Source organism: Ambystoma mexicanum, chromosome 11 (genome assembly GCF_040938575.1).
Source record: "Ambystoma mexicanum isolate Mex_15411 chromosome 11, UKY_AmexF1_1, whole genome shotgun sequence".
NCBI classification, from domain to species: domain Eukaryota; kingdom Metazoa; phylum Chordata; class Amphibia; order Caudata; family Ambystomatidae; genus Ambystoma; species Ambystoma mexicanum.
Window position 1 is genome coordinate 775,641,644 of NC_090934.1, and position 27,804 is coordinate 775,669,447.

A 27,804-nucleotide genomic window follows, 5' to 3' on the forward strand; every position below is an offset into this window, starting at 1 on the left:
ACCTGTTTTGTTTTATATAATTGAAACATGTGATTTTAGAAATTGTCGCAGGTTTTAATGCCCGGTTCCCCAGCTCTCAGATAAGTACCCTAGTGGGGGCAAATTGAATAGGGAGAGGGTTTGTGAATAAATAGTGTTTACTAAAACCTCTCCCTTATTTTATTACATATTGAGAGAAAGACCTTTCAATATCCGAACAAAAGGTCTTCCTCCTCGCTGTGGACAGGGGAGAAGGTGTGATCCTGAGTATGACCTAGTGGGGTACTTTGGGATGTTACTTTCGGTTTATGGCGGATTGCACCCGGCAGTAACCCTTAAGGTCCGTCCCAAAGTACCACCGCAGGAATAAAGATACTGACACTTTTTCTTGTCTTTGGTGGTTCGACAGCATCGAATTAGGCTTTGAGCTGTTGTGCGAGAGGATTGAACCCAGTTAGTTTGAAGGTGGTGTTTGAGGGATGCAGTCAGAGTGCACACCAAGATTAGTTTGGAGTTGAGCTGCTTCGAGACATGTAATAACTACTGGGTAGAGTCTACGCCTGGCACTCCAGCTGTTCCTGAAAGTCCAACTTTGTCTCATCCCCTAATGTATTGAATCCAAAGACCCGTCAAAGGCTGAATGTAACTAAGCTCATCACATGTAACGGCGCTTCGATGCCCAAGGGCTGTTTGCGTGCTATATAAATTTAAATATATAAAAATAATGTGCCAGATCCCAAAGTCCCAAATACACTGCTCCAGTGCTGAGTCCGCCCTAAAGTGAGCTTTTTCCAAACTTGTTGGGTTCCATCTTATATGGTTCTTACCATTGTTCATATAAATATCCCTTCTGATATTGTAGTATTATAAACTAAGAAATTCACTCAACAGTACACATAGAGGCAGATGATTGCTTTGATCTCTTTCTATCATCGCCATGTCTTTCACTAGACTTGGAGCAGCATCATTGAGAAAGATCAAACCTATGGTGCTTGTACTCTTTCCACTAAGTAGTCTATTTGCTTTTTGTTCATCCACACTACAGTGACCGTTTAACATAGTTATATTGTTCAAGTATAATGCCTCAGCCCACGTTTTTCCTTTTCGATGTATTAACTCTTTTCTCATAGGTGAAAAAGTCTTTGTGGGGTATTTTCACATTAAAATCAGCAGCCACCAACACAGTGAGGTTTTCCATAGCTTCCTTCAATAGGCTTGTCACCATCTCTGAATTTTTCTTATGATGTTCCGCACTAGACGGATCAAACAGGTTAACAACAAACATATCCTGGCTGCTGTCTTTCCCCAGCGAAATCGTAGCCACTAGTATAGTTTCTGTAATCTTAACCGTGTTTTTAATGGACCAAGGATGTCGCACTGATCTCATAAACCCTCTCTTTGCCACCCTTTGGAGCCCTTAGTGGCCAACGATTGCCAAGTTTCTTGCAGCAATAGTATGATATGATATGGCATTTATAACATGCCTATACACAATGTTTCAAGCCACGACGTGGCAAGGGAGGGGGAACAGAGGGAAGACAAAGATAATGATCCTACTAGGCCAGGTGTCATACAGATCACGCAAGTGTATGGGAAGGAGGAAAGTGCAAGGGGCAAGGGGGAGAGGATAGTGCAGAACATGGGCTAATAGAATAAATAAAAATAATTGTAAGTACGACCAGCTGGTGGCAAGTGCAAGGGTAAATGCAGACATCAGGTGTCAAGTGCTGGTGGTGGGACTGTAGGGATACAGAAAACAGTGCCCAAGTGCGGGGGTTGACAGGAAGGCAGTGCAAGTATGCAACTGGTGGGGGAGGGGACCTGGGCCCGAGATCAGAGGGTGGCCAGGTAACCAGTGCAATTTCACTATCAGCCAGGAAATTCAGCAGGGGGGCAGGAGAAAAAGCAGAAGCAAAGAGAAAGGTTTTAAGGTGCTTCCCGAACCAGAGATGATTCTCAAGTTTCAGGTAGGCAGGGAGGCTGTTCCAGAGGGAGGCCTCACCCGAGGAAAGGGATCTACCACCAACTCGTTGCTTGGAGAAGCAACTGGCCCTGAGGGAGCTGGAAGTGGATGAGCGAAGAGCTCGAGAAGGAAGATATTTAGGAAGAGAGAGTTGAAGGTATTGAGGCCACAGGCTCCAGAAGGCCTTGTGGACAATGCAGAGGGTTTTGAACTTAATCCTTTGCCAAAAAAACTAAATGGTTTCCAGTAGCTTACCCTCACCTGTTAGTTGAGTAAAACCTCTCATATTCCACAATCCCAGTAATAGAAATTTATAAGGGTTTATTTAAAAAGTGAGACTGAAATGCTTTAGGGCGCCGTGCAAGTACCCCTCCACTCTCTGGCTCTCCCAAGATGACACATTCCCAGAAGTTCCTTGTCCTAACTGATTTATGGGCAGACTTGTTCTGTTTCTCTTGAACATAGGCCTCTGGGCCATGTTGGAAAACCCCCTATGCTCATCTCTCTCGCCTTATACCCAAGCGTTGGCCTCCTTACTAAGAGGTTTTAATTGTTGTATCACCTCAACCTTACCTCAGGCACTTTCACAAAAGTACAGCAATAAACTCTCTTAAATATTTTGACTTCAAAGTTCAAAATAAACTTCAGTATTCCCTCTGAGGTGAACCAGATGTTAGAAGTAGGTAGAGTTGCTTCCTCTATCTGGTCCATGATTTTAATGTCCTCAGAGGTAATCACTCAAAGTGGAACCACACTATGGAGAACTCTTAAAATAGTCGTTCTCTTCCCAGGGGGTGCTTACCCATGACGGGAGCCACCTGCAGTTGCAACTCAATATTCACTACCACAGCTGAGTCGTTACAAACATCCCTAGGACATAAGGTCTCTTGGGTCACTTGAAAGGCTTTCCTATTAATCAGGTAGACATGAGTATCTCTAGTTTGTGAATTGGCATCTTTCTGTTTTTCCTGACCCACAGCTATAAGTTGTCGACCTGACTGTAGCGACCCAATCATAACCAGTTCCTATATAGAAAGTATACTTAGATGTTCTCCTAAAGCCAACCACAACACCCCGTATGTTTTTCTTGTTTGCCACATAGTGTGATATGATATGTTATTTATAACGCGCTTAATACCCAGAGGTTTCTAAGCGCGAACCCGGGGATCGAACCTGTGTTGCTTTGTGTCGTCTTGCTTCCAAGGCGAGCACGTTGCCTCTGAGATATCCTTCCGAGACTATGACGAGTTTTTACTATAAAAGTATTGGTTTTTATGAAATGCTTCGAGATAATGCTGTGCGACAGCCGTTGATGTCCATTGTAACTGCCTGTTGTAGACAATTGATAATAAAACAGTTGTACAAGACTTTTGCCAACTTCCTGAGTCGGTCTTATCATTTGGTGTAAGAGTTATTCAGCATCCCATCCATGCATGACGTGTTACTGATTTAAGGCCCCCTGGGTTCACAACCTTGCAAATTCTCTTTAATAAAGAACTTAAAAGATCTCTTTTCTGTTCTCGTTTCTTGACACCCTGATGTCCGTAAGCTGGGTTTAAAACGCTAGTATCTTAATTCCACAATGATCAAATTTGTAACAAAGGCGCATTTCAGTTCTGTAAGGGCTGTATCGGGTGGATTCAACAAAGGTATCCACTCTTTGCAGCTGTTGAATGAGATGACAAAATAAAGCTTCTCCCCTCTTCACCATGGTTCAGTGCAATTGAGAGGCCACCTTGCTTCTCACCTCTGTCTGCCATGATGTGAAGCAGCAGAGCAGCAGCTCTGCTCGCTGCACTGTAAAAGTCAAGCAGACCCTAGATGAAGGCACATCTCTGCTCAAGTCCTCAGCAAGTGAGGTTCCAGAATGTACCATCTACTTCACAGCTTATCGTTGTGAGTGTGATTTGGTGGAGCATTGAACTACGTTACACCCAATAAATGTGGTTCAAAGAATGTTTCTCTTATTCAGCCAGGGAATGGGCTGGGCCCAAACACCTATAGAAACTAGGGAAATGTCTACAAAGAATACAGAGATGGGACAACATAGTGGTTTTCAGGGGCTCAAAACCTCCAAAGATGACTTTCCAAATATAGTTCATAGCCTAAGCTTAAGTCTTAATTTACAATGTAACCTTCAACAAGGTGGCTAAGCATAATCTTAGGAAGTACTTAGCCTCCTGTTTACTCTATGCTGTAACAGAAATGTTCCAAGGAATGACCATCAAAAGGGTTAACAGATTCTATGCTCAAATGTCCCAAGTGTGGTAGGCCAAACAGTGAGGTATATGACTCAAGATCATAGGTTTCAGGACCTCTTTTATGCAAACCAGACAGTACATGTATGCTAGAAATAATATTTTTGGCTCAAAAAAGATGCGAGCGTCAGGATACATTAAACGTGTTGAGCCATCAGAGATTCTCATTCCCAATTGCAAGTCCTCGTCTCCTCAGAGTTTCCCTACTCTAAGGAATGTAAGGACAAAAACAGGTGGCTAACAGAAAAACAAACCTAATCTTGAGAAGTTCTTAGCCTACCGACTACCCTACTCTAACAACAAAAGTTCCAATTCAGCTCTACATTAATGTAACAAACAAAATTGTTCCTCCATTCAACATTCTCAAATGGTTACTTAGTCTGGATCTTCATTTAGTCTTTTCTGCTTTCACAGATTTTCACCACACCTGACACTCGCCTCGAGCCAGGACCTCTTCTGTCCCTTGTTTGTAGGGCTTTTCCATGATTGCTTCATAACCTTCACCACCCCTATTTGTACGTCAGGACTCTCTTCAGGTCCCCAGTTTGTGCAAGCATGTCCTTTCTCCTGGTCTTTGGGCTCTATCAGTTACTCACCGGATCCCCTTTTGGATGAGGTTTTTGTTACTGGTCTTCGTTTTTTTCAACGATCGGGGTATGGGCTTTCCTTAGACCTTGCTTTCCCAGGCATCGACTTGGTCTTCCTTCAGAACTGCATTTCTGGATTCACAAAATGTCCTTTTCCAGACATTTGACTTTGTTTCTTTTGGGTCTTGTATTCAGGTTTCTCCCTAGGGTATTACCCAGACCGTGGCTCAGTATTCATGCTGGGCCTTTTCACTAGGCTTTCTCTTCAGTCTAGGTCTTCTGCCAGACCTTGGTTCAGTTGTGGTGATAGGTATTTTCCGCCAAACTCATGTGGTTCCTTTTCAGGCAGCCAATCCTTTAATGTCCGTCCTGCCATTGGTCAGTCTTTTACCTTGGGATCCCTGATGGAGGACGTATGCTCTTGGCCCTCCAGTTCCCTCAAGGTCAAGAGGTGAGGATCTCAACAACCTAGTCAGCCTCTTTATCCAAGGCTCCATCATGTGGGTAGTTTTTGGTCTGGACTGCAGTAGTCCCTTCCAGAAGTTAGCAGGGCTCCACCGGCCTGCATTATTCCTGTGAATCTTCTCCAGGTTCTCCCCTTGTTGCAGACTAGGGACAGACATGTCACCCCGTTCAGTATCCTCTCTCTGACTGTTACCTTCCAGCCCTTCATATCGTCCCTCAAACACAGTTGGGGTTTCTCTATGTTCCTATAGATTTGTTCAGTTTATGTTAGGGAAGTAGCTTTGTTATCCCCTGTGTTACTTACTCATTTTCTTACCTCATTTGCAGCCCTTGTGTAGATTGGGTACACTTTCGATGGGTCCGTGAGGTCTTAAGATGCAGCATGGCAGCTGGCATCATCTTAGAACACTTTGGCATTCAGAATGTGAAACCGCACAGTTCTGCATCTTTCTGGTCATGTCAGCCCTATGTCTTCCCTGGACTGCTTGGGTAGGGTTCCGGGTTCCTGATACCTGTAGTTTCTCTGTCCCCTTCTGACCTCCCAGTGGTCACTGAGATGTTACCACATCCCTTGTGCAGTAGCGGACATGCTTGATCCACTTCGTCCATTCTTGGGTAGACACATCGGGTAGTGGCTCCACCAACTCTGCCCCCAGGTGCCTGCTACTCCTACAGGCAAGGATGGGGACTTTGGCTAAATAAACACAAACCCTAGTCTAACACAAAAAGAGAGGTTCTCCTGTGAAGACTCTCCAGGGGCAACTCAGTGTGGACCCTTCCTTGGTCTTCCAGCTTTCACAATGCCTCTTAAGACTTCACCAACGGCTTGGGCTTAACCTCAGCCAAGTAGCATTCATTTATAGATCTCTCCTAGACGTTGGGTTAGCATCAATTGGTATTTCTGCACCTCCAGCCCCCAACATTCAAGGTCTTTTTGAGGAAGATATTATGTTACCATCCTGCCAGGGGCCTTTCCTATGGGAACACATAGGAAGTCTTCTAGACAACCTTCTGGTTTAATTACTTGGCTTACGGATCCTCCTGTAGGTTTGTCCCATCATTTAGATTCCACTCTTATGGGCCAGAATCTATAGGTTACATTTCTCCAGAATAGCTGGTGTAAGTTTGACAAACAAAAAACAATAAGGAGATCCCAATGAAACCACTAAAAAGTGGACTCCTTCCTTAAATTTGGGAACAACGTGAACTTGTAAAGTATAAAGAAGGTAGGAGAATGGATTGTCAACAGCTACTCATTCACCCCAGAATTACATTAAAAAATATAAACTTTATTATGGGTAATTTGGTAAAAAAAACCCTCGTTAGTAGGGAAGACATGGTACATATAAAATTCATTTACAGACACTCTGAAACTTTTATGTCATAGTCAATTTTGTGTATATTTTAAACACAATTATTCTAAAACGATAGACGCATGTGTAAATACAACCATTTAAGTTTTCAATTTTTAACCTTTGCTATACATCCGTAATTGAAATAGGTTTTGTTAGATTGTTTAGATTGTGTTAAAACATCTAGAGATCCATCAAGATCAAAAAACCTATTTCAATTACAGATGTACAGCAAAGGTTAAAAATTGAAAACTTAAATGGTTGTATTTACACATGCGTCTATCGTTTTAGAATAATTGTGTTTGAAACTTTTAGTTTATTTTGTGTATATTTTAGAGTGTCTGTAAATTAATTTTATATGTACCATGTCTTCCCTACTAACGAGGGTTTTTTTTACCAAATTACCCAAATTACCCATAGTAAAGTTTATATTTTTGAATGTAATTCTGGGGTGAATGAGTAGCTGTTGACAATCCATTCTCCTACCTTCTTTATACTTTGACAAAACCTGTACTGCATTGGAGGCAGTTGTTTCCCCATATATCCAGGGACGTTTTGCAGCCCCATTCTGGTGTTCCGTCTCTTGTCTCTTCCTTTGGTGAACCCGGTCTAATTTGTAGTTCTCTGGGAGTTTTCGTTTTTGTCTCGGCCTGTAGGATTGGCTAGGGCCGCTGTTTGTTTTTCAGGTCTTTGGATTTGCTCCGGGGTTGGGTTTCCTCTAACAGATTTTCAATTTTGCAAAATTGAGGCTCTGTGTTGTCTAATGAGGTGATTTCTCTCACCTGTTCATTCAACATCCTCATATGTGTCTCATAACGTTGCTGCTACCTTATTATTTCTGGGAGCATTAGTTGTTGCTCTTTGGTCAGTAAGTTTGGGAACCTTTTTATTCCCCCCACTGTGTGTGCTTCACGCTTGGTCTTCCAAATGCTGTGGTGGTCTGCCGTGTACACTACCAGACTTTGCCTTTGGGAATCCATATCTGGGTCTGTACCGGATACACTCTGGATATCCTTCTCACCACTCTCAGACCAGTATGTATAATAGTTTTGCACCTTGGGTTTTCTGGGACTCACTTGGGTCATTTTATGGAGTGGCTTTGGGGGAGAGAGCTGTAGTACCCCTTAGAGTGTAATACTGTGCCTTGGCATGGGGATGGCAAGCCTGTAGCATCTTATGCTTTCCACCATTTGATAGCAGCTGAATCAATCCTGCCCTTAGTAGCTCGTCCTCCTAACATAGTAGGACGGGTAATTAACTCAACTCACCACAGATGTAAGTCCACCATGAAAGTTCCAAGGCCACTTAGCAAAAGCTTTATTAGCATATTTTTTACCATATTTCTGTAAAGCTGGACAACTGGCGAACACGTTTTATCAGTGAGGCCTCAGAAATATATTTCAGTTATGTTAACTGCTATTTCATAAGTACAAGCAGCTACCATATTATGGCTTTCCAGCACCGAAGGGCTAGCACACCACCACCTGTGGTTTGGATTGGGGTTTAAGGACTTTAACAGAGGTAAGAGACCCTTAGTTCAGCTCTTCTGAAACTCAGATGGCATTCTAGTTAAGTGGAGAGAGACAGGGAGGTCATTAGAGTTTGGCCTCAAGAATGGCTATGCGGCTCACCCCTACCATAAACAATGGCACAAAGAGAAGCAAATTGCACTGAAGTTTATCCCACAGAGAAAGGTTATGTTTACTATTGATGACATGATAAGCCATACATATTGTGTAACATACTCTTTTCTGGCCAGCCAGCCTGCTGAATTCTGAAGGAACTGCAATAATTATATAAGCCATTGGGGAATTCTCAAATAAACACTATTGACATAGTCCATATTTGCCATCATCGATGTCAGTATGGCCTGTACACGAATTGGGAAAGTAAAAAATGAAATATTCTCCTCCAGAAGACAGAGAGCAAAGAAGCACTCTTTTGTAACAGCTGGTGCCACCTGTGGTGTCTTTGGTGGGGATGCATCAATCGCCACTCCTAGCTTTCTGGATTTCTTTTTTTTAATTTTTTTTTTAATCACTTTATTTAACATTATAAAGTACAAGTATCAATACAACAATCATCATACATCAACAAAGCGTCCAAATCGTAAAACTCATAAAAACAGCTGAATTGAAGATAAAGAAATATCTAACAATATGGACCTCCATAACAATTACACAAGAACATTGTTGAACTCTATAAAAGATTTGACAAACAAACACAAAGACAAAACAACATAAAACGCACAACTAAACAGTCCATCATCACCTCCCACTCAAAGAATAGGCCATCAAATCCTGGAATCTATGTATTCAACCATATAGGTCATCAAAAGGCCCCCAAATCCGACGATATCGCCCCTCCCTTCCTTGACCGAAAAGCATAACCTTATCATATTTCGACAAGACTTGCATGTCAAAAAGCCATTCCTCCACACCAGGTTTCTTTCTAGATTTCCAAACTCGCAAGATCTGTTTCATCGCCAAAACCAAACCTCTGTTAATCCAATCCGCATCCTTTCTAGCCCTATGATCTCTCTCCCTGTTGGACAACAATATGGTCGAAAGGAATGTACGCGGATGTTTCTCCTCCAACACAAGATCTAACCTGTCCAATACATTGGACCAGAAATCAGAAACTCTCGAGCACATCCACAACATATGCATCAAAGAACCCCCACTACAACCACATCCCCAACACAAATCAGAGTCTGAAAGACCCAACCTGGCCATCTTAGACGGTGTCCAGTACAATCTATAGAGGATCCTTTGTCTAATATATCTCAGTTGCAAATCCATCTTCGATTGTACCCCCACCTGAAGTAAATAGGTCCACTCCTTAGCAGGGATATCCGCACCAACTTCATCCGTCCAGGACAGGTTGTAACGCTCACCTGACTCCCACGGAGACGCTGGCCTGGTTCGCGCTGCTGTGACCTCTTCTAAGGTGATGCGCAGGGTTCGGAAGACGGACTGGACCGGGCCCCCAAATCTGGCTTGTCTGGCTCGCAGAAGTATCCTTCTGTAGGCGAAAATAGGGGATTAACTGTCTGCGGGGTAATGCAATCGGCCTCCCACTGTCCCCTCTCACCCTCCTCGAAACCCTTCTGTGATTCCTCGTAGCGTCTCACCTTAGGGTCTGGAAGGACGAGCTCTCCATCCTGCTTCTGATGCAGGGGCGCGTTGGTATCCAGTTACTTCACTGGATTTTCGGATTGGTGAGAATCAAACTTGCTTGGCTTCCAGGTAAGTTTTTTTGATAAGAGGTTCCCCTTGTGTCCATGCATTAATGTACTAATGCTAATGACTTTTTCCCCATAGGGGCCGGGGTACGGAATGCCGGGGAACAGGCACCGACCCGAGATGAGAGGTGAAATCCTTGTAGAAATCAGGTAAGTCTTTAATGAGCTTTTTTTGGTAATGTCTTTTCATTCGCTCATTAACGCTGATGTCTCTTTTTCCCGTTAGGGGCCGCGGTCCGGAAATGCCAGGATGCGTCGCGGACCCGAAATGGAGAGGGAATGAATCAACAGGTAAGTCTTAACATGGAGATTTAGCTTTCCTTATTCCCTTCTCTCTCTCTCACCTTTTGTTCTGGTCTTTTTCTCCCTAGGCGCTGGGGCGTGACTGCGAATCCGGATGATCGCTGCTGAACATGGAGGCGCCCTGTAAAGGTGAGTGGAATGCGGCGCTGCAGCGATCGACGTGATGAGCTTTTAAATAGTCTTCTTTTTCAGGATTGTCGGCGAGATGTCTCCGGGATGCGGTTTTAGCAGGTAAGGACTTTTCCTTCTTCTGTTCTCTTCTTCTCTTCCTTTGCAGGTGATCCAGGATGCTGGCAGGCGTGGCAGAAGTCAGGATGCAGGAGCAGACACGGTGAGCGTCCAGCTGCTAGATGCAGAACAACGCGAAGCACGTGTGGCTGTTCGGGTGGGGTTTAAATAGCCTTGGAAGAAGTTCCAGGTATGTATCCTTCCCCGACCACGCCCGGATGGTAAATTAGTCCCACTGGTAAAGTAGTTCCTTTCAGGCCTCAAGGAGGCCGGGATCCTGCAGCATGGTCTGCATCAGGTAAGTGCACCCAAGCACTCCCATAATGAGCCTGGCGCCTATGGCGCCAGGACTGATGTCTTTTATGAGCCTGGCGCCATAGGCGCCAGGACACTGTCCAAAGGGCCCCTATATGGGGTTGCTGGGTCCTTCCTTGGGGACTGGATGTCCGCTTTCGGGGACGCAGGGCTTGAACCGGCTCCCCGGGAGCGGGTATCATGACACAGGTGAAGTCTATCCCAAGCCCTCACCTCCGCTTCATCCGACGGCATTAAACCCATGCACGTGGAAACCACATATGAGGCCGAACGGAGAAGTTCACACAATGAAGGTCTCTCCTCCATGACCCCACCGTCTAACATTCCTGTCCGTTCAGTCAATAGTGCATTCAAAGCATCATAGCGACTCTTCTCTCTAGCACTAATCCCAAAAGACGTTCTCAATTGGTCGAAGGGAACCATACGACCGTCCAACCACACATCACGAATACGAAAAATGCCCCTATTGATCCAGCTCTTCCAGCATAAGGGTTTTTTTGCTAATAGCAAACACGCATTATGCCACAAAGAAGCATCATAATGCATCCAAGCACTACCCCCATTAATTTCTATGAAGCGTAATATCGCCTCCTTAGTAGCGCACATTGTAGGTAACTTCTTCACTGAAGACGGTACTTTCAACATAGAATATATATCCTTAAGGCAAAAATTGGGAACTCTCAATAATACTCCAATTGGGAACATAGTCACGGTCAGCAGAGAAGTTGATTTTTTTCAATAGGAAACCCATACAATACTTCTGTAAATTTGGGTAACTAAATCCCCCATCCTTCACAGGACAAGTCAGAATATATTTAGGTACTTTAGGCTGTTTACCAGCCCCCCAAAGAAAGCCCTGGAAAGCCTTGTCAACGGGAGCAAGTATTTTTTTCGTGAATTTTAAGGGAATGGATTGTATGACGTAGAGAATTTTTGGTAAAAGAACCATTTTGATTGCATTGATCTTGGCCCACAGCCCCTTCTGCAGCCCGTTCCACTTCAATATGTCCCTATTAATCGCCCCCAATATTCGGGACACATTAAAAGCAGTCATTCTTTTCAAGTCTCTGACTAAGTGAACACCCAAGTACTTCACAGCCCCTGTCTCCCAGTGGCAGTTCCAAGAGCCCAAAACACCACACGGAACCTCAACGTCCAAGGGGAAGGCCACCGTTTTTCCCCAGTTAATTTTGTGGCCCGACAAGCGACCTACCTCATCGAACATCATTTTGAGTCTCACACATCCCTCTGCCGGATTAGATAAAATAACAGTCATGTCATCAGCGTAGCACAGAACTTTCATCTTATTATCTCCAAACCGAAGACCATGAAGGCCCTGTTCCTGTTTCAAGTACAAAATGAGGGGTTCCAGTGCCAGATTAAACAGGTACGGAGACAAAGGACAACCCTGTCTGGTCCCCCTAGATAACAAGAATGAAGAGGACATAGCCCCATTAACCCATACCTTCGCACTAATACCAGAGTTCAAGGCTCGTATAGTATTAACGAATGTGGCACCAAATCCCATCCTCTGAAGAGTGTGATAAAGAAAAGAGCAGTTGACCCTGTCGAAGGTCTTTTCCCCATCCATAAAAAGCAACAGGGTATCTTCAATTCTTGTCTTTGGTAAACTCATAACATCAATCAATGTCCTAATATGGTCATAACCATATCTACCTTTCATAAATCCGACCTGCGAACCACCAATCAGATTACCAATGCACCCATCCAATCTGTTAGTCAAAATTCTAGTAAAAATCTTGAGGTCCACATTCAGAAGTGAAACTGGCCTATAATTCTCACATTTTTGACCATCTTTCCATGACTTTGGAAGGACGACCACACAAGCCTCTTTCATAGTAGGGAAAATCATCCCATCTCTCATGAAACCATTGTATAGGTTGCATAGGAATGGTATCAGCACACCACTCAGTGTCCGGTAAAATTCCACCGGGAGACCGTCCATTCCTGGTGACTTACCCTCATTAAGTTGATTAATTGCCACCAACAGTTCCTCCTCTGTAATAGGACTATCCATCATCACAGACTGATCTGCACATAAACTCGGCAAGGCAATCTTATCAAAAAAGGAGTCCATCATTATCCACTAGTTTCTGAACAAAAGAGTTATCCCTTATACCCCTCAACCTATTCGCCAGAAGTTTCCCATTTTTGTCACCTTGCTCCCAGAACCTCTGCTTCATAAAGAACATACCCTTTACGTATAGTATATCCATTTTTTGTTTAAGCAGTTCCTTGAGCTCACCAACCACCCTCCTATCATCCGCACTCTTAGAAACTGCAAAATTCTTCTGTGCCACCTCCAAATCCCCTTCCAATTTCCATAGCTCAAGCATGCCTTTCTTCATAGCTCGGGATGTAACATTCATCAATTCCCCTCGCACGGTAGCCTTATAACTTTCCCAAACCATGATATCAGAAGCCGAGCCAACATTAGTGTCAAAAAAGTTCCTTGTAAAATCCTCCAGAGATTCAGCTACCCCTTGTTCTTCCAGAATATAAGTCTTGAGCCGCCACCTGCAGAACTCCATCCTCTCATGTCCTATATTCAACTGCATCATCAACAAAGAGTGATCCGAAATACTTCTCTCCTTAATAGACACATCCTGTAACATACTAGCCAACCTATCAGAAACAAAAAAAATCGGTTCTTAAATGAGAGTCATGTACTGGTGAGTAGAATGAGAATTCCCTCACATCCGGATGAGCAAACCTCCAAGCATCAATTAAATCCAAACTATCCACAAACTCCCTAAAGGATTTGCTTGTACTCTCGGCAGCAAACCTACATTGAGCTGAACGGTCCATTTTCCCGTCCATCACCCCCTAATATCATATATTCCCTGCCCATCCCCCTCAAAAGTAACGACAACTTCCCAAAAAACAGACTACCACCATTACATGGTCCATAAATGGAGCCTATTATCAGTCTATCATCATATTTAACATCAAAGGTGGAGGGTTTAATTCTGTAAGCCAAAAATTAGCCAGTTAATATCTTGGCCTTGCTACTGTGGAATTTGAGTTTAATCAGTCTTTAATAGACAAAAGTTGGCACCTGAGGTCATATTGGCGGGGTGTAAACTGATCATTAGGAGGATATTGCCACAATATTATTAAATAACATGTCGGTTGACCTAAAGGATTTTCATCAGAGAGCTAAGATGGATATTAAATGGAAGTGGGGATAGAGCTGATCCCTGATGGATCCCACGTTTGTTCTTTGTAAAGGGTGATCTGATTTTTTGGGGAATCAGTGTAGCCTGACCCCTACGCGTAATAAAGAATTGTAGTCCTCACAAAGCAGGATTCTGAACAATTGTCTGTTATATACTGTAGCCTGTTCCCTACATGTAAAAAAGAATTGTAGTCCTCACAAAGCAGGATTCTCAATAATTTTCTGTTATATACTGCTAAGTAAGACGTTTTGGAAGATTGTATAGATAGTGATAGAGCCATCCAAAAGGATGCCGACTTCATCCAGCACTGCCTAAGGTCTTCTCACGAAGCTTCAACAATGTATTTTTTCGTAATCTCCTCTTCTTCTTCCAATTTTGACCTTTTGGAGTCCTACAAACTGTAGATTTTTATCGTCCATCTAGTGGAACCTCTGCCAGTTGGGGGCAAGCAGGTATCTCTGTTCTTGGCTCCCTAGGGTTGCCAAATGTTCCTGAATTCTTACTCGCAGTTCTCCAATTGTGCTGCCTATATATACTTTGACAAACATAACGACATACACCACATATTTAGTGCAACAATTAATAAAATCTTTGAATCAATCCTAAAGCCTAAGCCGTTAACAAATTCCTTGGTGTGACACTGTGCATGTTTACACATCGAGCCAGTACCACATTTCGAAAATCCCGTCCACAATGGGTGTAACCAATTCAATCCCTGGTTGCTATTCTGCATCTCTTCTTTCAAATATGAGATTATAATTTTGTTTCTAAGCATTGTTGCGCTAGAAATTCTTCACACAATTATTGTGAATCTGTTATTATGCAATTACTGGGTTTTCTTTACAATTGTTAATATCATGCAGCCCAGCCTAAGGACCGTAAAATGGTTGAAAAGCATGTCGGCTTTAAAGCATGAAATTTCTTACTTTTGGCTTTTGAACATTGAACTTTTCTACCCTTGGACACTTGAATACTTACGTTTGCATAATTAAAACAGGTTTTATTAGAAGTGCTATTTTCAATTAATTTGTCAGCATAACTAATCTGCTCATTTACAATCGGGTTACACTATTGAAATGTTATGTTTTCTAATAATTCTATAATTGAATGGACTTGGGAAAGGGTCTAAGGTGTTTCACCATTGCTTTCAGAGAGAGAGTAGCTGTTATGAAAGAAGAGTTAATGATATGTTGAATTACTCAAGTGATCATTAATTGGCAAGCCCGAATTTTTATATCTGGCAGCACAGGGATAAAGAGGATACTCTCAAGGGTTTTTACCGTGGGCCACGAGCTGCTATGCTTCAGCAAAGGATGTAGCGTTGAAATCCATGAAGACATTTGCTAGATAATCTGCGCTGGAGGTCAGTAAAGATATAATATTTCATTTGTCTTGATTTTAAACATAGATAGTCTCAATTCGATCAGAGAGGTAAAGCTGTACTGAATCGCAAAAGGAGTGTGTGAAAAAGATTTTACACAATACTGTCAGGCTTCCTTAATTCTCATTAGATTTCACTTTTTGCAGCACTTTTTTTCTGTTTGGGGCTTCATTTTACACTTCTAAAATACAGTGATGTGTTTTTCTTTGTAGTGTGATGGCCTGCATGTTTGCAAAAAATAGCAGTTGAATAGTTGAATGTTTTAAACTCTTTCAAACTTAATCTTACAGAGAACAGTTCACTTGCAAGTTGGACAGCCAAGCCGCCAGCCGACAGTAAAATTTCAGAGACATGGGGTAAGTCCATGTAGAACAGGTTTGCGCGATGGTTGGACATTCTGAAGCATCATGAAGCAAGACACAGACAACAGATTCTGAATTCAAAACATTTTTATTAACTTAAATGTCAGGATGGTGTAAGGCCTAACTTGCCCTATACTAAGGTGGGATTTCCCTACCTAAATAAAACTAAGGAAAGTCTGAATCGAAGAGTTCAACTGAAAAATCTGTCTGTATCCAAAACCTATATGTATCCTCACTGTAACCTATACAATGTGGAGGGACGTCAGCAATCACAAGAAACAGTGTCCAACATAAAGATATGAGCTTCTTCCAGCTCACAGCTATCTTTCAGCTCCCTTGCCCAAGTATAAAATAGTTCCAGACAAAAAGTCTCAAATTTACCTCTTGTGAGTTCAGGATGATACAGTTTTAGCCAATACTCTGGGTTCCATTCCCCAAGTTGCAAGTAACACAATTCCAAACACCAAAGAACATCGAGACTCCAGTCTCAAGTCAACAAATGTCTCAAGTCTCAGGGTTCCCTTCCCCAAGACTTAATTTCAACAGCACCAGAATATCCCTTTTCCTTTTAGAGTTCTTTGTCACTCTTGTACCTTCTTTGTTGGTGGTTTTTCCAGGCACAAATTGTGACTGTCGGAGGAGTGTTTGAGCCCCTCTCCTGAGAACAAACATGAGTCAAATACCCTGTTCTATGGAATGTCTTCCAATCAGAGGGTCTACAACCACGTTTTAGCTCACTGCACCCTTCACAGAGGAAAAATATCCATTTGCATATCAGTCTTTGTCCCACCCACAAGGGCAGCCCAGCACCGAAATACTAGGCAATTCTCTTTTGAACAAGAGTACCATCAGCAATCGCAGACACATGTTTCGGCTTTGTTGGGCCTCCTGAGTTAGCTGAAGCTGATCCTCTCTAAGGCACGATGAGAAAGGGGTCCACGTCTGGATTACTGTGGGTTACTTGGGGTGAAACCCAAAGTGTTACAAAATTACAAAGGAGTGTGGGAGCCCCCCTACTGAGAACGAACATGAGTCAAGTACCCTGTTCTATGGAATTTCTATCGAATTTCTTCCACTCAGTAGGGTTTACAACCACGTTTTATCTCACTGCATCCTTCACAAAGTAGAAATATCCATTTACATATCAGTCTTTGTGACTGTTGGAATAATCATCAAAGCTTTAGTTAATTCTGCTCTCAATTTTATTTTCTGTTATATGCAGTTTTCAAGTAGTCTGGTATTCAGTATGTCTTTCTTTATCTTAATATTTAAAGTTTGCTTTAGAATACAACACATTGGTTTCACTTGGATGTAAAGTATTATTTATTTTAGTATGCAGTATCTAATGGTTTTACTTGAATTTGAAGTTCAGTTTTACTTCTGAACTTGTAAGAGTTCTTCTCTTTTGTGGGGTTGTCACTCACTTCGGTATTAAACCACGGACTGTACTCAGTTAGATATTAAATAGACACAGCTTACACTTTTTAAGATTTCAGTCAGTTTGGTATTCAAGAAACATGGTTTGTATTCAGAATACACCTTTCATGCAACCTGTGATGTAATATTTCTTTAATTCACTTCAAATGGAATATACATCCTTCAGAGGCTTTCGAAAATGTGTTTTCTCTGACACTCGACTACTGGTTACATGTCTTTATAACGACCCCTTTGATGTAGAATGCCCATATAACAAAACCTTTGTAACAGAAAAAAAAAAAACATCTTTTTTGGGGGGCACCCGAAACCCCAGTTTCCCACCCCTAAAAACCCGCCCCCACCATTTTCCAAAAAGAGTTAACCCTTTACCCCGACCACACATATATTCTCAATATGTGTTTTCGTTTTAAAAGTTTTGGTATAAAAGCATGTCTTCTTAAAAGATTTGTTATAAAGACTGCATACTGCAACCACTATGATACAAATGATTCCTCCAACAAGCAAGTTTAAACACTCGTGCACCAGGTTTCTCAATGGCTAGAAACTCGCTGGTTGCATTCAAAGACTTACCAGCAGCATTGATCGTATGGCCTTCTGGCCTCACGTCAGGGGTCCCACTCCTGCCCCTCAGGTACCCCTGTGTTGACATCCCAACACATGGGAACAAGCATCTTGAACACATGTAAAAGGGACAGCCTCTCCATACGGCTCCCTATTGAACCTTTGGTTTGATCCAAGGACCCTCAGCACCCACAACACGCTTGCACCGGCCTTCCTGCTGCTGCTCATGTTGCTCCTTCATGCATAGGTCTCCCTGCTGTCTCTCCTGCTGCTGGGCTGGTCTCCTTTTATACACCTGGAGCCATTTGACAGGCTGCAGGTGTGGATGTCCAATCGGCCCTGCCTGACCATAATCAACGGGACATGCCTAACCTTCACAATTCTTAGCAGGCATCTTCCTAGTCCCAGTGCCAGAGTGATAGGAATGTGATCTTCATTGTTCTTAGTTGCCTCTTCTTCATACCAGGACTGTCCTGGCTTATAACAGCCCATGAAGATTGGGGAAGGGTTGGGTTGGTCACTAATAGGGAAAGGGGAACCATGTCTCGCCGAGGGTGCCACACTTCGGTATCCGTATAGAAAAATAAAAAACAAATGGTAGATTTGACCGAATTTCGACTGAACAAACATTTCGAACAGTCAAAAATGTCGATCAAATCTACCATTCAATGCGATTATAGTGAACAAGGGGAGCAGGGGTGGCAGGGGTGACCCCCGCGACCTAAATGATAAAGTAAAAAAAAAAACAACCCTGCGGCGCCAGTTCCCATGCACGTAAGTGAAGGGAACTGGCGTTGCAGAGGGATGGCTGAGTCGGCGGCACACTGCGATGTGTGCTGCCGGAAGGTAAAGGTAAGTAAGGGGGGTGGGGGGAGCGGGTTGCAAGAAATGTCAGCGGGAGGCAAAACCGAAAGTTATTTTCAGTAAAATAACTTTAGTTTTTTCTCCCTCTGACATTTCTTATTCAAACTAATCATGGGCATCCCCCCACTTCCAGTCCCCAAGGACCCTCCACCAAGGTGATCCTCCCTCGCTTCTCTTCCCCCAGGGTCATGATCAAAGAGCGATGGTCTTTCCCTGGCCACCTGAGCAGAGCATCTAAGGGGTCTAGGAGTAAGAATACACTCAGATTTCTCACTACACTTTAAGTGGCCATCCGAAGTGATCAACATTGTGTAGTTCTTGCATACATATAGACATTTGGCAGGGGGAGTCTGTCCATTTTGCACAGCATTTGCCCCTTGTTTCCATATTAGTTTACTTTGTTCATTATTTTCTATGCTGAAGCCAGACTCAAGATAAGTCACTATAATTGAGGGAAATCAATGGCCTAGGCTTCCAACTACAATAAAAACAGGTATTCACCCCTGATAGATCCCTAATATTTCAAATGCAAATGTTGATGGGACTTATTTTTGTTGTAATTGATTTCCCAAATATGTTGTGCATAGCCATCAAAGGCACAGACATCTCTTATACATCACACTGTTGTATAATCAAATGCAACACGGACATTATCCTGAACGGGGGCAACTGGAGAAGCTGCATTGATCAGAAATCAGACATTGTTTTTGCACCTCCTCCTGCCTAGACTCCCCACCTTCCCCAACTTTGCTCTAGATTTTATCTCCCTTCCTTCCTTAGAATTACTCCAACCCACCGCTTTCCCTACCTGTAGTTTGTGTGCAACCTCAGGTGGCAGATTTCAGTGTATAAAGAAACTGCAGTGGTGATGCTGTCATCAATGTGGCTACAATATTTATCAGGATTTGTCATGCCTTTTAGACCTTTTCAAAGTACATATGCGAACAGGTCACTACAGTAGTTTACTTTGGCAATCGTGTTACTTATGCTTTTGGTCCAATTAAATGTTGACATTATTACACTGCCAGAAAGCCTGTCATTAATTCTAGTTTCTGTGGGTATTGCATGGGAAACTCTTAAATGGAACAAGTTTAATTTGAAAGCTAAATACAGCAAGCTTTATGTGAAAGCATCAAAGTAAATGTTTACTTGAGAGATGACTGTTTTTTAAAATTATTATTCTATTCATCTACAGAAGAAAATCCTAAACGATTCGCAAATACAAGAAAAAAAAGGTAAGTACTGGATCACTTAATTTGAAGGCACTTCTAAGCAGGCACCAGGTGCTCCAACTTTATTTATTTTGTATCATCCTTTGTTATGTATTGGATTATTTCAGCAGGGACCATCTCGTATGAATCCCCTCCAGCTGTATGCCAATTGCTGCCACTTCCAGCCCCCATTCTTTATGCCCAGCTAAAGAGTACCTTAGTTATCGCCTGTAACTATGGACAAATATGCAAGGTACCTATGTGGAATGCTGTTAGAATTCAGCAATTGTGTTCTTGTATTTGGTCTGTAGCAGTCAAAAGAATACCAGCAAAAGATGTATAGCTCCAAGCATTTATTTATAAGCTCAAAAGGGTTAAGATGGCTAGAAAACTGAATGCTTTGCTTCTTCCTGTACTCTTGCAATGGTTGAGGAAGATCTTTGCCTTCACATTCTGGTATGGAATAGTTATTGGATTTTAGAGGCTCTCAACTGGAGCTTTAACTTATATGCATTTAGGGAACATTTTCACCCGCTTCCTGTATATATTGTGGTAGGCTGACCACAGATATGAAACAAGAAGGAAGGTTTCAATGCCAATCTAATAGAAATCAGAAGTTGGTGTAGGGTGTAATGAAAGGGCCAAACAAACATAACTAAAAGGCCTACTTGAAAAATGACCTGCCAGCCTTCAATAACTAACACACTTTAAATGCACCTATTAATGCAGACTGTGTTCGTTTCTGAAAGTAGCGCAACAAAGGGTTGTGATAAAATGGAAAGGCTATGTGAATGGCCAAGCATTGGAAGTCAAAAGGCTTATCTTTCATTACAAAAGAAAAGGTCAAACTGAAAAGCAGCCTTAAATTCACATTTGCGAAAGAAAATTAAAGGTCCCTTTTACGTGAAAAGTAGGTATTTCAAACACAAACTAAAATGGCTTTGCATGTGTGTTTTGCAGTTTTTGAATCAAGGCATGAGAAAAATGATCCGCTGCTAAAATGAAGATATCAGGAAAAAGACTTAGTGTATGTTTACAAAATGTCTTGTATTAAAATAGATAATTTGCTTCATGTGCAAAATACAAGACAGACCCTGTTTTTTTATTGTTGGGTAGAATTTCAGATGGGAAATCTCAAAGCTGATGTACAATCCAAGTATTTACGACAGGGCCAGATAAACACCGACCCAGCCCTTGATGGGGAAAAATACCAAGAAATAGAAGGTTTTGAGATCAAAATTGTGGTCAACTTGAGATAACAGTACAAAGTGGCAAATGTCAGCATGGCCCTATGACATCACAGGGCAGAGGTAAACTGTATCCTGTATGGTGAGGATCTCCTCAGCCCATCAACTTTCAAACAACAAAGAGGCTAATGGCTTTTACCCCGGCCTTAAAAACATTCAGTCCAAGAGGCTCTGGTCACATGCTTGCCAAGAAATTAAAGTGGCGTGAAAAAAGCAGAACTAAGATTTGCATACATGTGAATATTTCCCATTAGTTTAAATGGACTATCAGTACTATTGATTTTCTCAGCAGCAATAACTTGCACTGGCTCCATTTATCATTTGAAAGCTAGTAACGAGTTGGTTATTCTGATGTAAATTTGATCCACATGCGATTGTTGCAAATCATGTTGCCAACTGAATTATGTTACTGGCTGCCCTGAAAATATCCAGAATTTAAGAATTGACGAGCCATTTGAATGTTAAATGTGGTATCTAGAGAATAAATTGCATATTCATAACTATTGTACTTTTTGTATAAACTGGGACAAATTGCCACGCACCCGTGCAACATGGTGCGAACACGGCTGTCATTTTATTAAATCCCTCATGATTAGCTGAAGCAGAATATATAGGATATATATATATATATCATGGCATTTATTAGTAAATTACAAAGTTATGCTATAAAGGTACCTTTTGGCAAAAAGATGACATGGAAAAAAATGGGAATTTCAAATGGGAGTTACAATATTTCTTTTCTAGACCCCTGAACCAGTCCTTGGAGAGAAATGGAAATGGAGAGAAATGGAAATGTATAATCCTGGTTGTGAGATTATAAATTAGCACTGCCTAATGTTCACTGACTTTGGGAGGGGCTCATAGAGTAAAACGGTTGTGTACTATGGAAGAGGAGACAGCTGCAAAACAAAATCACCAAATATCTGCTAAAATTTCATTTGGGTGGAAATATTGTCGGGGAGACTAGAAAACAAGGGCTATGAGCCTTCTGGAACCATAGAGGGAGGTTTGCTGTGGAGTTCCATTTAACTGAAGTGCTGGCCAGAATCATTTTTTCTAGAAGAGCAAAGCCTTGCTCAGTTTCCAGGCATGCGGAGCCCAGAGATTTCCAAATGTAACTAGATTGTCCAACAAAATGGCTTTCTATACCCCAGCCTGGTTCTTGGCTCACTGTGGGTACGGGTGGAGGGGAGATTTATGTGGCTCGAAATGAGTCTTCAATAAGGCCAGCGCTAAAAGAAAACTTAAGCGAAGTATAGTGGGGCTCCCTGATTAGGGGTGTGAGGAGAACTCCCCAGGTGAAGGGGATGTTCTCTTGATATAAAGCTACAGTGGTTGGAATTAATATCTATAGTGACATGGGGGGTTATGTGAAACTTGACTGGAAGTTCCTCTCCAGGAATGATCGAAGCATAAATGGAAGAAAAAGGGTCTACACTGCCATTGTAACTCTCTCCCCCTAAAGTCATTTCATGAGGTTTCTTCAGTTTTTTGTCCAAGACAGAGGAAGAGCGTATGATTAAATCCCTATGTGACTTATGGTTTTAGTCTCCAACCAAACGGGGATTGATCCAAGCAAAAGAGTGTCATGAATGCTCATAAGTATAACGTGTTAGAATTGGGATACTGGTTTCCCTCTGGCTCCCTATTCCTGACAGTCTTTCCCTTTAGTGCCCATCCCCTTATTAACTTTCCTTCTCTCCCCCATTTCCCCTCTCTCCCCCACCAAAGAGAAATATTGTATAATCTGTAGTGCAGATATGTAATGTGGCCTTGTCTTTACTTTGACGGGAAGTAGCTCAAGCTGAGCAATGTCAAGCTTTGGGTCATTAACCTATTCTACTTTGTAACAGTTGCTACAGCTTGGCAAAATTAATTCTAAAATGGATGCCCACAGCAGTCCACCAAGGTTAATTTGAAGGCTTGTTTTGGGGGCTAATATGCACATATGCATATAGTCCATTTATGTTCTCCAAGGTCCCATGGATGATTACTTCAATGTTTTGAAAGGAAATTGATGCTTGATACCACTTGTGGTAGATCAGAAGGAGGAGACAGACAATTATGTACCATCCCTACCTAACGTAACTAAACTAGGGTGCTAGTCATAACTCATGAAATTCAAAGTAAATAGCCTGTCCTCTGTCCAAAAAGCTAAGCTACACCAGCCCCTACCACTAAGACAAAAACAACAAAAGACCAGGAGAATGATCCCCTTCTCCTTGGATGCTTTTCAGCACTGTTTCTTTTAATGAGGTATCTATAAATATTAGCCTTTTTAGTTCCTTCAAGGGATCTTCCCAGGCCCTTGTAGAGTTGCTCTCAGCACCCTTCAGACTCTTTTCACACTGATAAATGTAGATAGTCTGTTTGACGCTTGCTTATTCAGTACTCTTGATCTTCACTGGGACAACTTTGATGAGCTCCAGTATGACTCCCACACTTTTGGTACTCTTGCCAACTAGTGGGACGAATATGCAAGGATTATGAGTGACTTTCACTCTTCTTAAGCCTTTGCGATTCACTGGGAAGAGTATGTAGGGTTTCAGAGTGATTTTTACTCTTCTGATATCTTTGCCACACACTGGGACGAGGATGCAGAGTCCATGAGTAATCTTCACTCTCTTTATATCTTTGCCCCTCACTGTGACGAGTATGCAAGATCGTTGAGTGCTTCTCTAGGCCTCACTCCCTGGGTCTCCCACTCTCCCCCTTATCTGTAGTGTCAGTGGTCTACATCACTAGGCATTCTTTTCTCCTTTACCGTACTCAGTCAGGATGGTTCTCTGGTTTCTCTTTCTTGCTGTTTCCAACACGCTTCACTGTGTCTCGCGGTATCAGCAACAAAAGGGGATTCTCCTGGTTTCCCTTCTATGCCACCACTCCTTCCTTGGGTTCTCAGATTGTGGTACTCTTCCCTGTACAGACCACCTTGTGTCTGTTCCTGGCGTGCGGCTTCTCTGGCATGCCAACAGGAGGGCTCACCTTTGGCACAGCTTGTATTGTCTTGGTTATTTGTATAACGGCTATACACAGAGCTTGGTGATGAAAACTCGCACAGCCCCTTGTTGTTTCAGAGACCAGCAACCAGATGACATTGATTTAGCAGAAAACGTTGATGGACGCGCTGATGCATGTTCCCATAGTGGCCCCATTCAGAGATCACAATGGCTGGCGAAACTGCGCTCCAAAATGGAACTCTGCAGATAGAGAGCGAGTAGTGGTCACAAAAAGCCCAACTGGGCTTACCTTGTCGTGCGGTCCCCTTGGGACTTTTACTAACTCGGTCCTCTTGGTTGGTCGGACAGGGTACCTCTGTAACTTCTTCTCCTTAGCTGCTTTCAAATGCATGAAGCTGCATTTTCCTTGGTTTCCAAGCCTTCCCTATCCGGCCAGTTCGAAACTGCCGGGCTTCACTTCCTGCTTCCGGGTCCTCCACCTTTTGACACGCTGCTGGGGCTTCCCCAGGTTCTTAGGAAAGTCCTTCCTTTTTGTTTGTGACACATTCATACCTCTTGTCAGCATCTTCAGCTCAGCGTTCAATAGACAAGCAGTTCTCAGTCCTCCTACATTCGAGGGGATTGGGTCCTCCGACGTATTCCATATCTATGACATGTAATCACCACAGCTGTGCTGCTTCGGAAACTTTTTCCTGCGTCGATGACGTCAATGCGCCGTCGTCGAGGACCTCCTCCGACGTCCGACGTCATCCGATGTGATAAGTAGGACGCACGACGCCCGTAGCCTCAGTTCCGTTTTTTCCGCGAACGTGTTGCTTCGTGTTTCTCGGTTAAACGCCTCGACTCTTTGGAGTTCTGTTCTTCTCGGTTCTTCGGACCTGTTCGTTTTGTGAAAATCCTTCGTGTGAAGATGTCTTCTACTTCGTCTTCGACCCCGCGTCCGGGTTTCAAGAAGTGCGGGGAGTGTGGGTCCAAGATGTCGGTGACGGACTCGCACGACGCCTGCCTCTGGTGCCTCGAGGAGGCCCACGACACGGATGACTATATCGACTGCCAGTCGCTCACGTCCAAAGCCTTACGCGAACGTAAGAAGTTGTTGTCGGTAGGTCGGGTGTCCAAGCCCCGGAAGTCGAAGTCTGCGGGGCTTTCGACGGATGATTCGAGGGGTGACTCTCCGCGTCATCGTCGGAAGTCTCGTGGGTCTCCTTCTAGGAGTCGGTCTCGCCACTCCTCAGCCTCTTCGAGGCATTCTCGGAAGCGCCGACACTGGTCGTCTTCCAGGTCCTCTTCGGAGGACTCTGCCCGGCACGTCGCTTACCCCACCAGCCGTGCTACGCCAGAGGAATGGGCTTCCTTCGGGAAGAAGATGCTGGCGATTCTTGAGTCGCAGGGTACTCAGCCGTCCGCGCCCCCGAGTGGGGTCGGTCGTGTGAGGTTGAGAGACACCGCTCGCAAGAGTGGTCGGCACGAGTCACGGGAGAGGTCCCGTTCGGACAAGGGGACTCGTTCTCGACGTACCCGTTCCAGGTCCCGGTCCTCGACGCATTCGAGACCGTGTGCACCTGTGAGGTCTTCGAAGAAGGCATCGACGTCTGAGGCGTCGAGGGCATCGACAGGCTTTCTTGAAGCTCCGGCTCCGAGGAAGTCGTCGATGCCGTCGACGCTCAGGTCGTCGAAGGACACGCTCGGGGCTCCGGCCTCGAGGGCTGTGTCGACGCCGCCGATTCTGGAGGCGCTGCATCTGACGTCGACGCCGATTTCCTCGACGTCGACGCCGATCCTCTCGGCGCCGATGCCGGTTCTCTCGACGCTGGCACCGATTCGCTCGACGCCTTTCGTGTCGGAGGTGCCCCGTGGCACGGGTGCACCCCCTAGGAAGGCTCTGGTTAAGAGCAAGCACTCTAGGGTGCCTTCTTTTCGCCACCTGGACTATATTTCAGAGGCGGATGAAGATTCTGATGGCCTGGTTCCTAGTCAGGTTCCAGATGAAATTGTCTCGGGCCATAGTCAGTTTGACGAGTTGAGACAGTCACTGCATGATGCCAGTGGACTGGACACCTCTCCGGAGGTGGAGTTTTGTAGGCCTGAGCCTTGCTCTCATGCCGATTCCTCGTACCAGCGCCTTATGGCTAGGGTTTCTGTGTACTTGGAATGGTCTGCTCCCCCAAGGGAGTTTGTGCAGGATGATCTGACGGACATCCTTGATGTTGGTCCCCCAACTGACCCGGTACTGCCGTTCCATATGGCTTTACAGAGAAGGGTGGCGGCGGCTTGGACTGCTCTGGAGAGTCTCCCGGCGGTGGGCAGATCCTTGTCGCGAAAATACCGTCCAGCCAGTAGCGACCCCTGCTACTTGACCAGGCACCCCACTCCGGAGAGTTTGGTGGTGCAGGCGGCCACGGCCCCGGCAAAGCAGGCGTCGTACCCTACCATCCCTCCTGATAGGGACGACAAACGTTTTGATGGCTGGGCGAAGAAAGTGTTTTCTTCTGGTGGTATGGCGCTTCAGGCGGCCAACTCCATTTGTGCCTTGTCTCGTTTCACGCACACTCTGTGGAACTGTGTTGCGTTAGCGGCTGAACATATTCCCGAAGGGGACGAACGGGATGGTTTCCTTGCTATGGTCCAGGATGGTAAGGATGCCATGTGTGAGTCCGTTCAGTCGGGTTTGGACTTAGCTGAATGCGTCAGTAGGTCCATGGCGGCGAGCACCGTGATACGCAGGTTTGCGTGGTTGCGGAAGTCGGGGTTTGCTCCGGATGTGCAGTCCCGGCTCCTCAACATGCCCTTTGACGGTGAACGCCTTTTTGGCAGCAAGGCTGACGAGAGCCTTGAGAGGTTGCAGACCTCCAAAGCTGCAGCGGAGTCGTTGGGCGCTGCAGTTCGCCAACCTCCGCCTTTTCGTCCTAGGGGACAGCAGTGGAGGGGTGGTTCCTTTCACTATTACTCGTCCTTCAGTAAAGCGAGAGGAGCTGGCAGTCAGAGGCCAACGCAGGGGTACCAGAGGTGGACAACAGGCTACCCGTGGTGCCAAGGCCGCTCGGGCAGTTCCCTCTTTGCCCTCAGGTAACGCCGCAGCCGCTCCCACTCAGTCATGAGGCCATGTCCCATGGTTCGCCGGTTGGGGGAAGGCTGGCGCAGCATCTTGTAGAGTGGCAAGCCATTACTTCAGATGTGTGGGTTCTGGAGATCATAACCCAAGGCTACTGTCTTCCCTTTCGGCACAGGCCTCACGACAATCCACCGGGGATCCTCTCTTTGCGGTGTCCGGATCCGCTCCTTGCGCAGGAAATTCAAGCCCTGCTGGAGAAAGGCGCCATAGAACTGGTGCCTGTAGCGGAGAGGAACAAGGGATGGTATTCCCCTTATTTTCTGATTTCCAAGAAAGACGGGGGATTGAGACCCATCATGGACTTGCGCGGTTTGAACAAACTCCTCAGGAAGGACAAGTTCAAGATGTTTACTCTCTCTCAGGTCCTCCAGGCCCTTCAGCTTCAGGACTGGTTGGTGTCACTCGACCTCAAGGATGCTTACTTCCATGTGCCGATCCATCCCAAGCACAAGAAGTACCTGAGGTTCGCGGTTGGCGACTCGCACTTTCAGTTTCGGGTCCTGCCGTTTGGATTGACCTCCGCCCCGAGGGTTTTCACCAAGCTCATGGTGGTGGTGGCAGCGCATCTCAGGCAAGGGGGGATTCACGTCTACCCCTACCTGGACGATTGGTTGATCAGGGGGAGCTCTCCCGAGCAAGTCCTGGATCATCTATCGGTCACCTGTCACTCCCTTCACAGGCTGGGCTTCTCCCTCAATTTAAAGAAGTCCTATTTGACGCCAACACAGCGGCTCCAGTACATCGGAGCAGTGCTCGACACTTCCCTGGGGCAGTG

At 44.4% G+C, this 27,804-nt stretch overlaps 1 protein-coding gene across 1 annotated transcript in view; it reads left to right on the plus strand.

The window, feature by feature from the left end:
• LOC138503732 (forkhead box protein M1-like) overlaps positions 1-27,804 on the plus strand; it is a 512,443-nt gene that overhangs the window by 387,015 nt on the left and 97,624 nt on the right. Inside the window, exons 6-7 of the mRNA XM_069623691.1 lie at positions 15,566-15,631; positions 19,695-19,734. Coding sequence (XP_069479792.1) covers positions 15,566-15,631; positions 19,695-19,734 — 106 coding nt within the window. The remainder of the gene's footprint in view (positions 1-15,565; positions 15,632-19,694; positions 19,735-27,804) is intronic.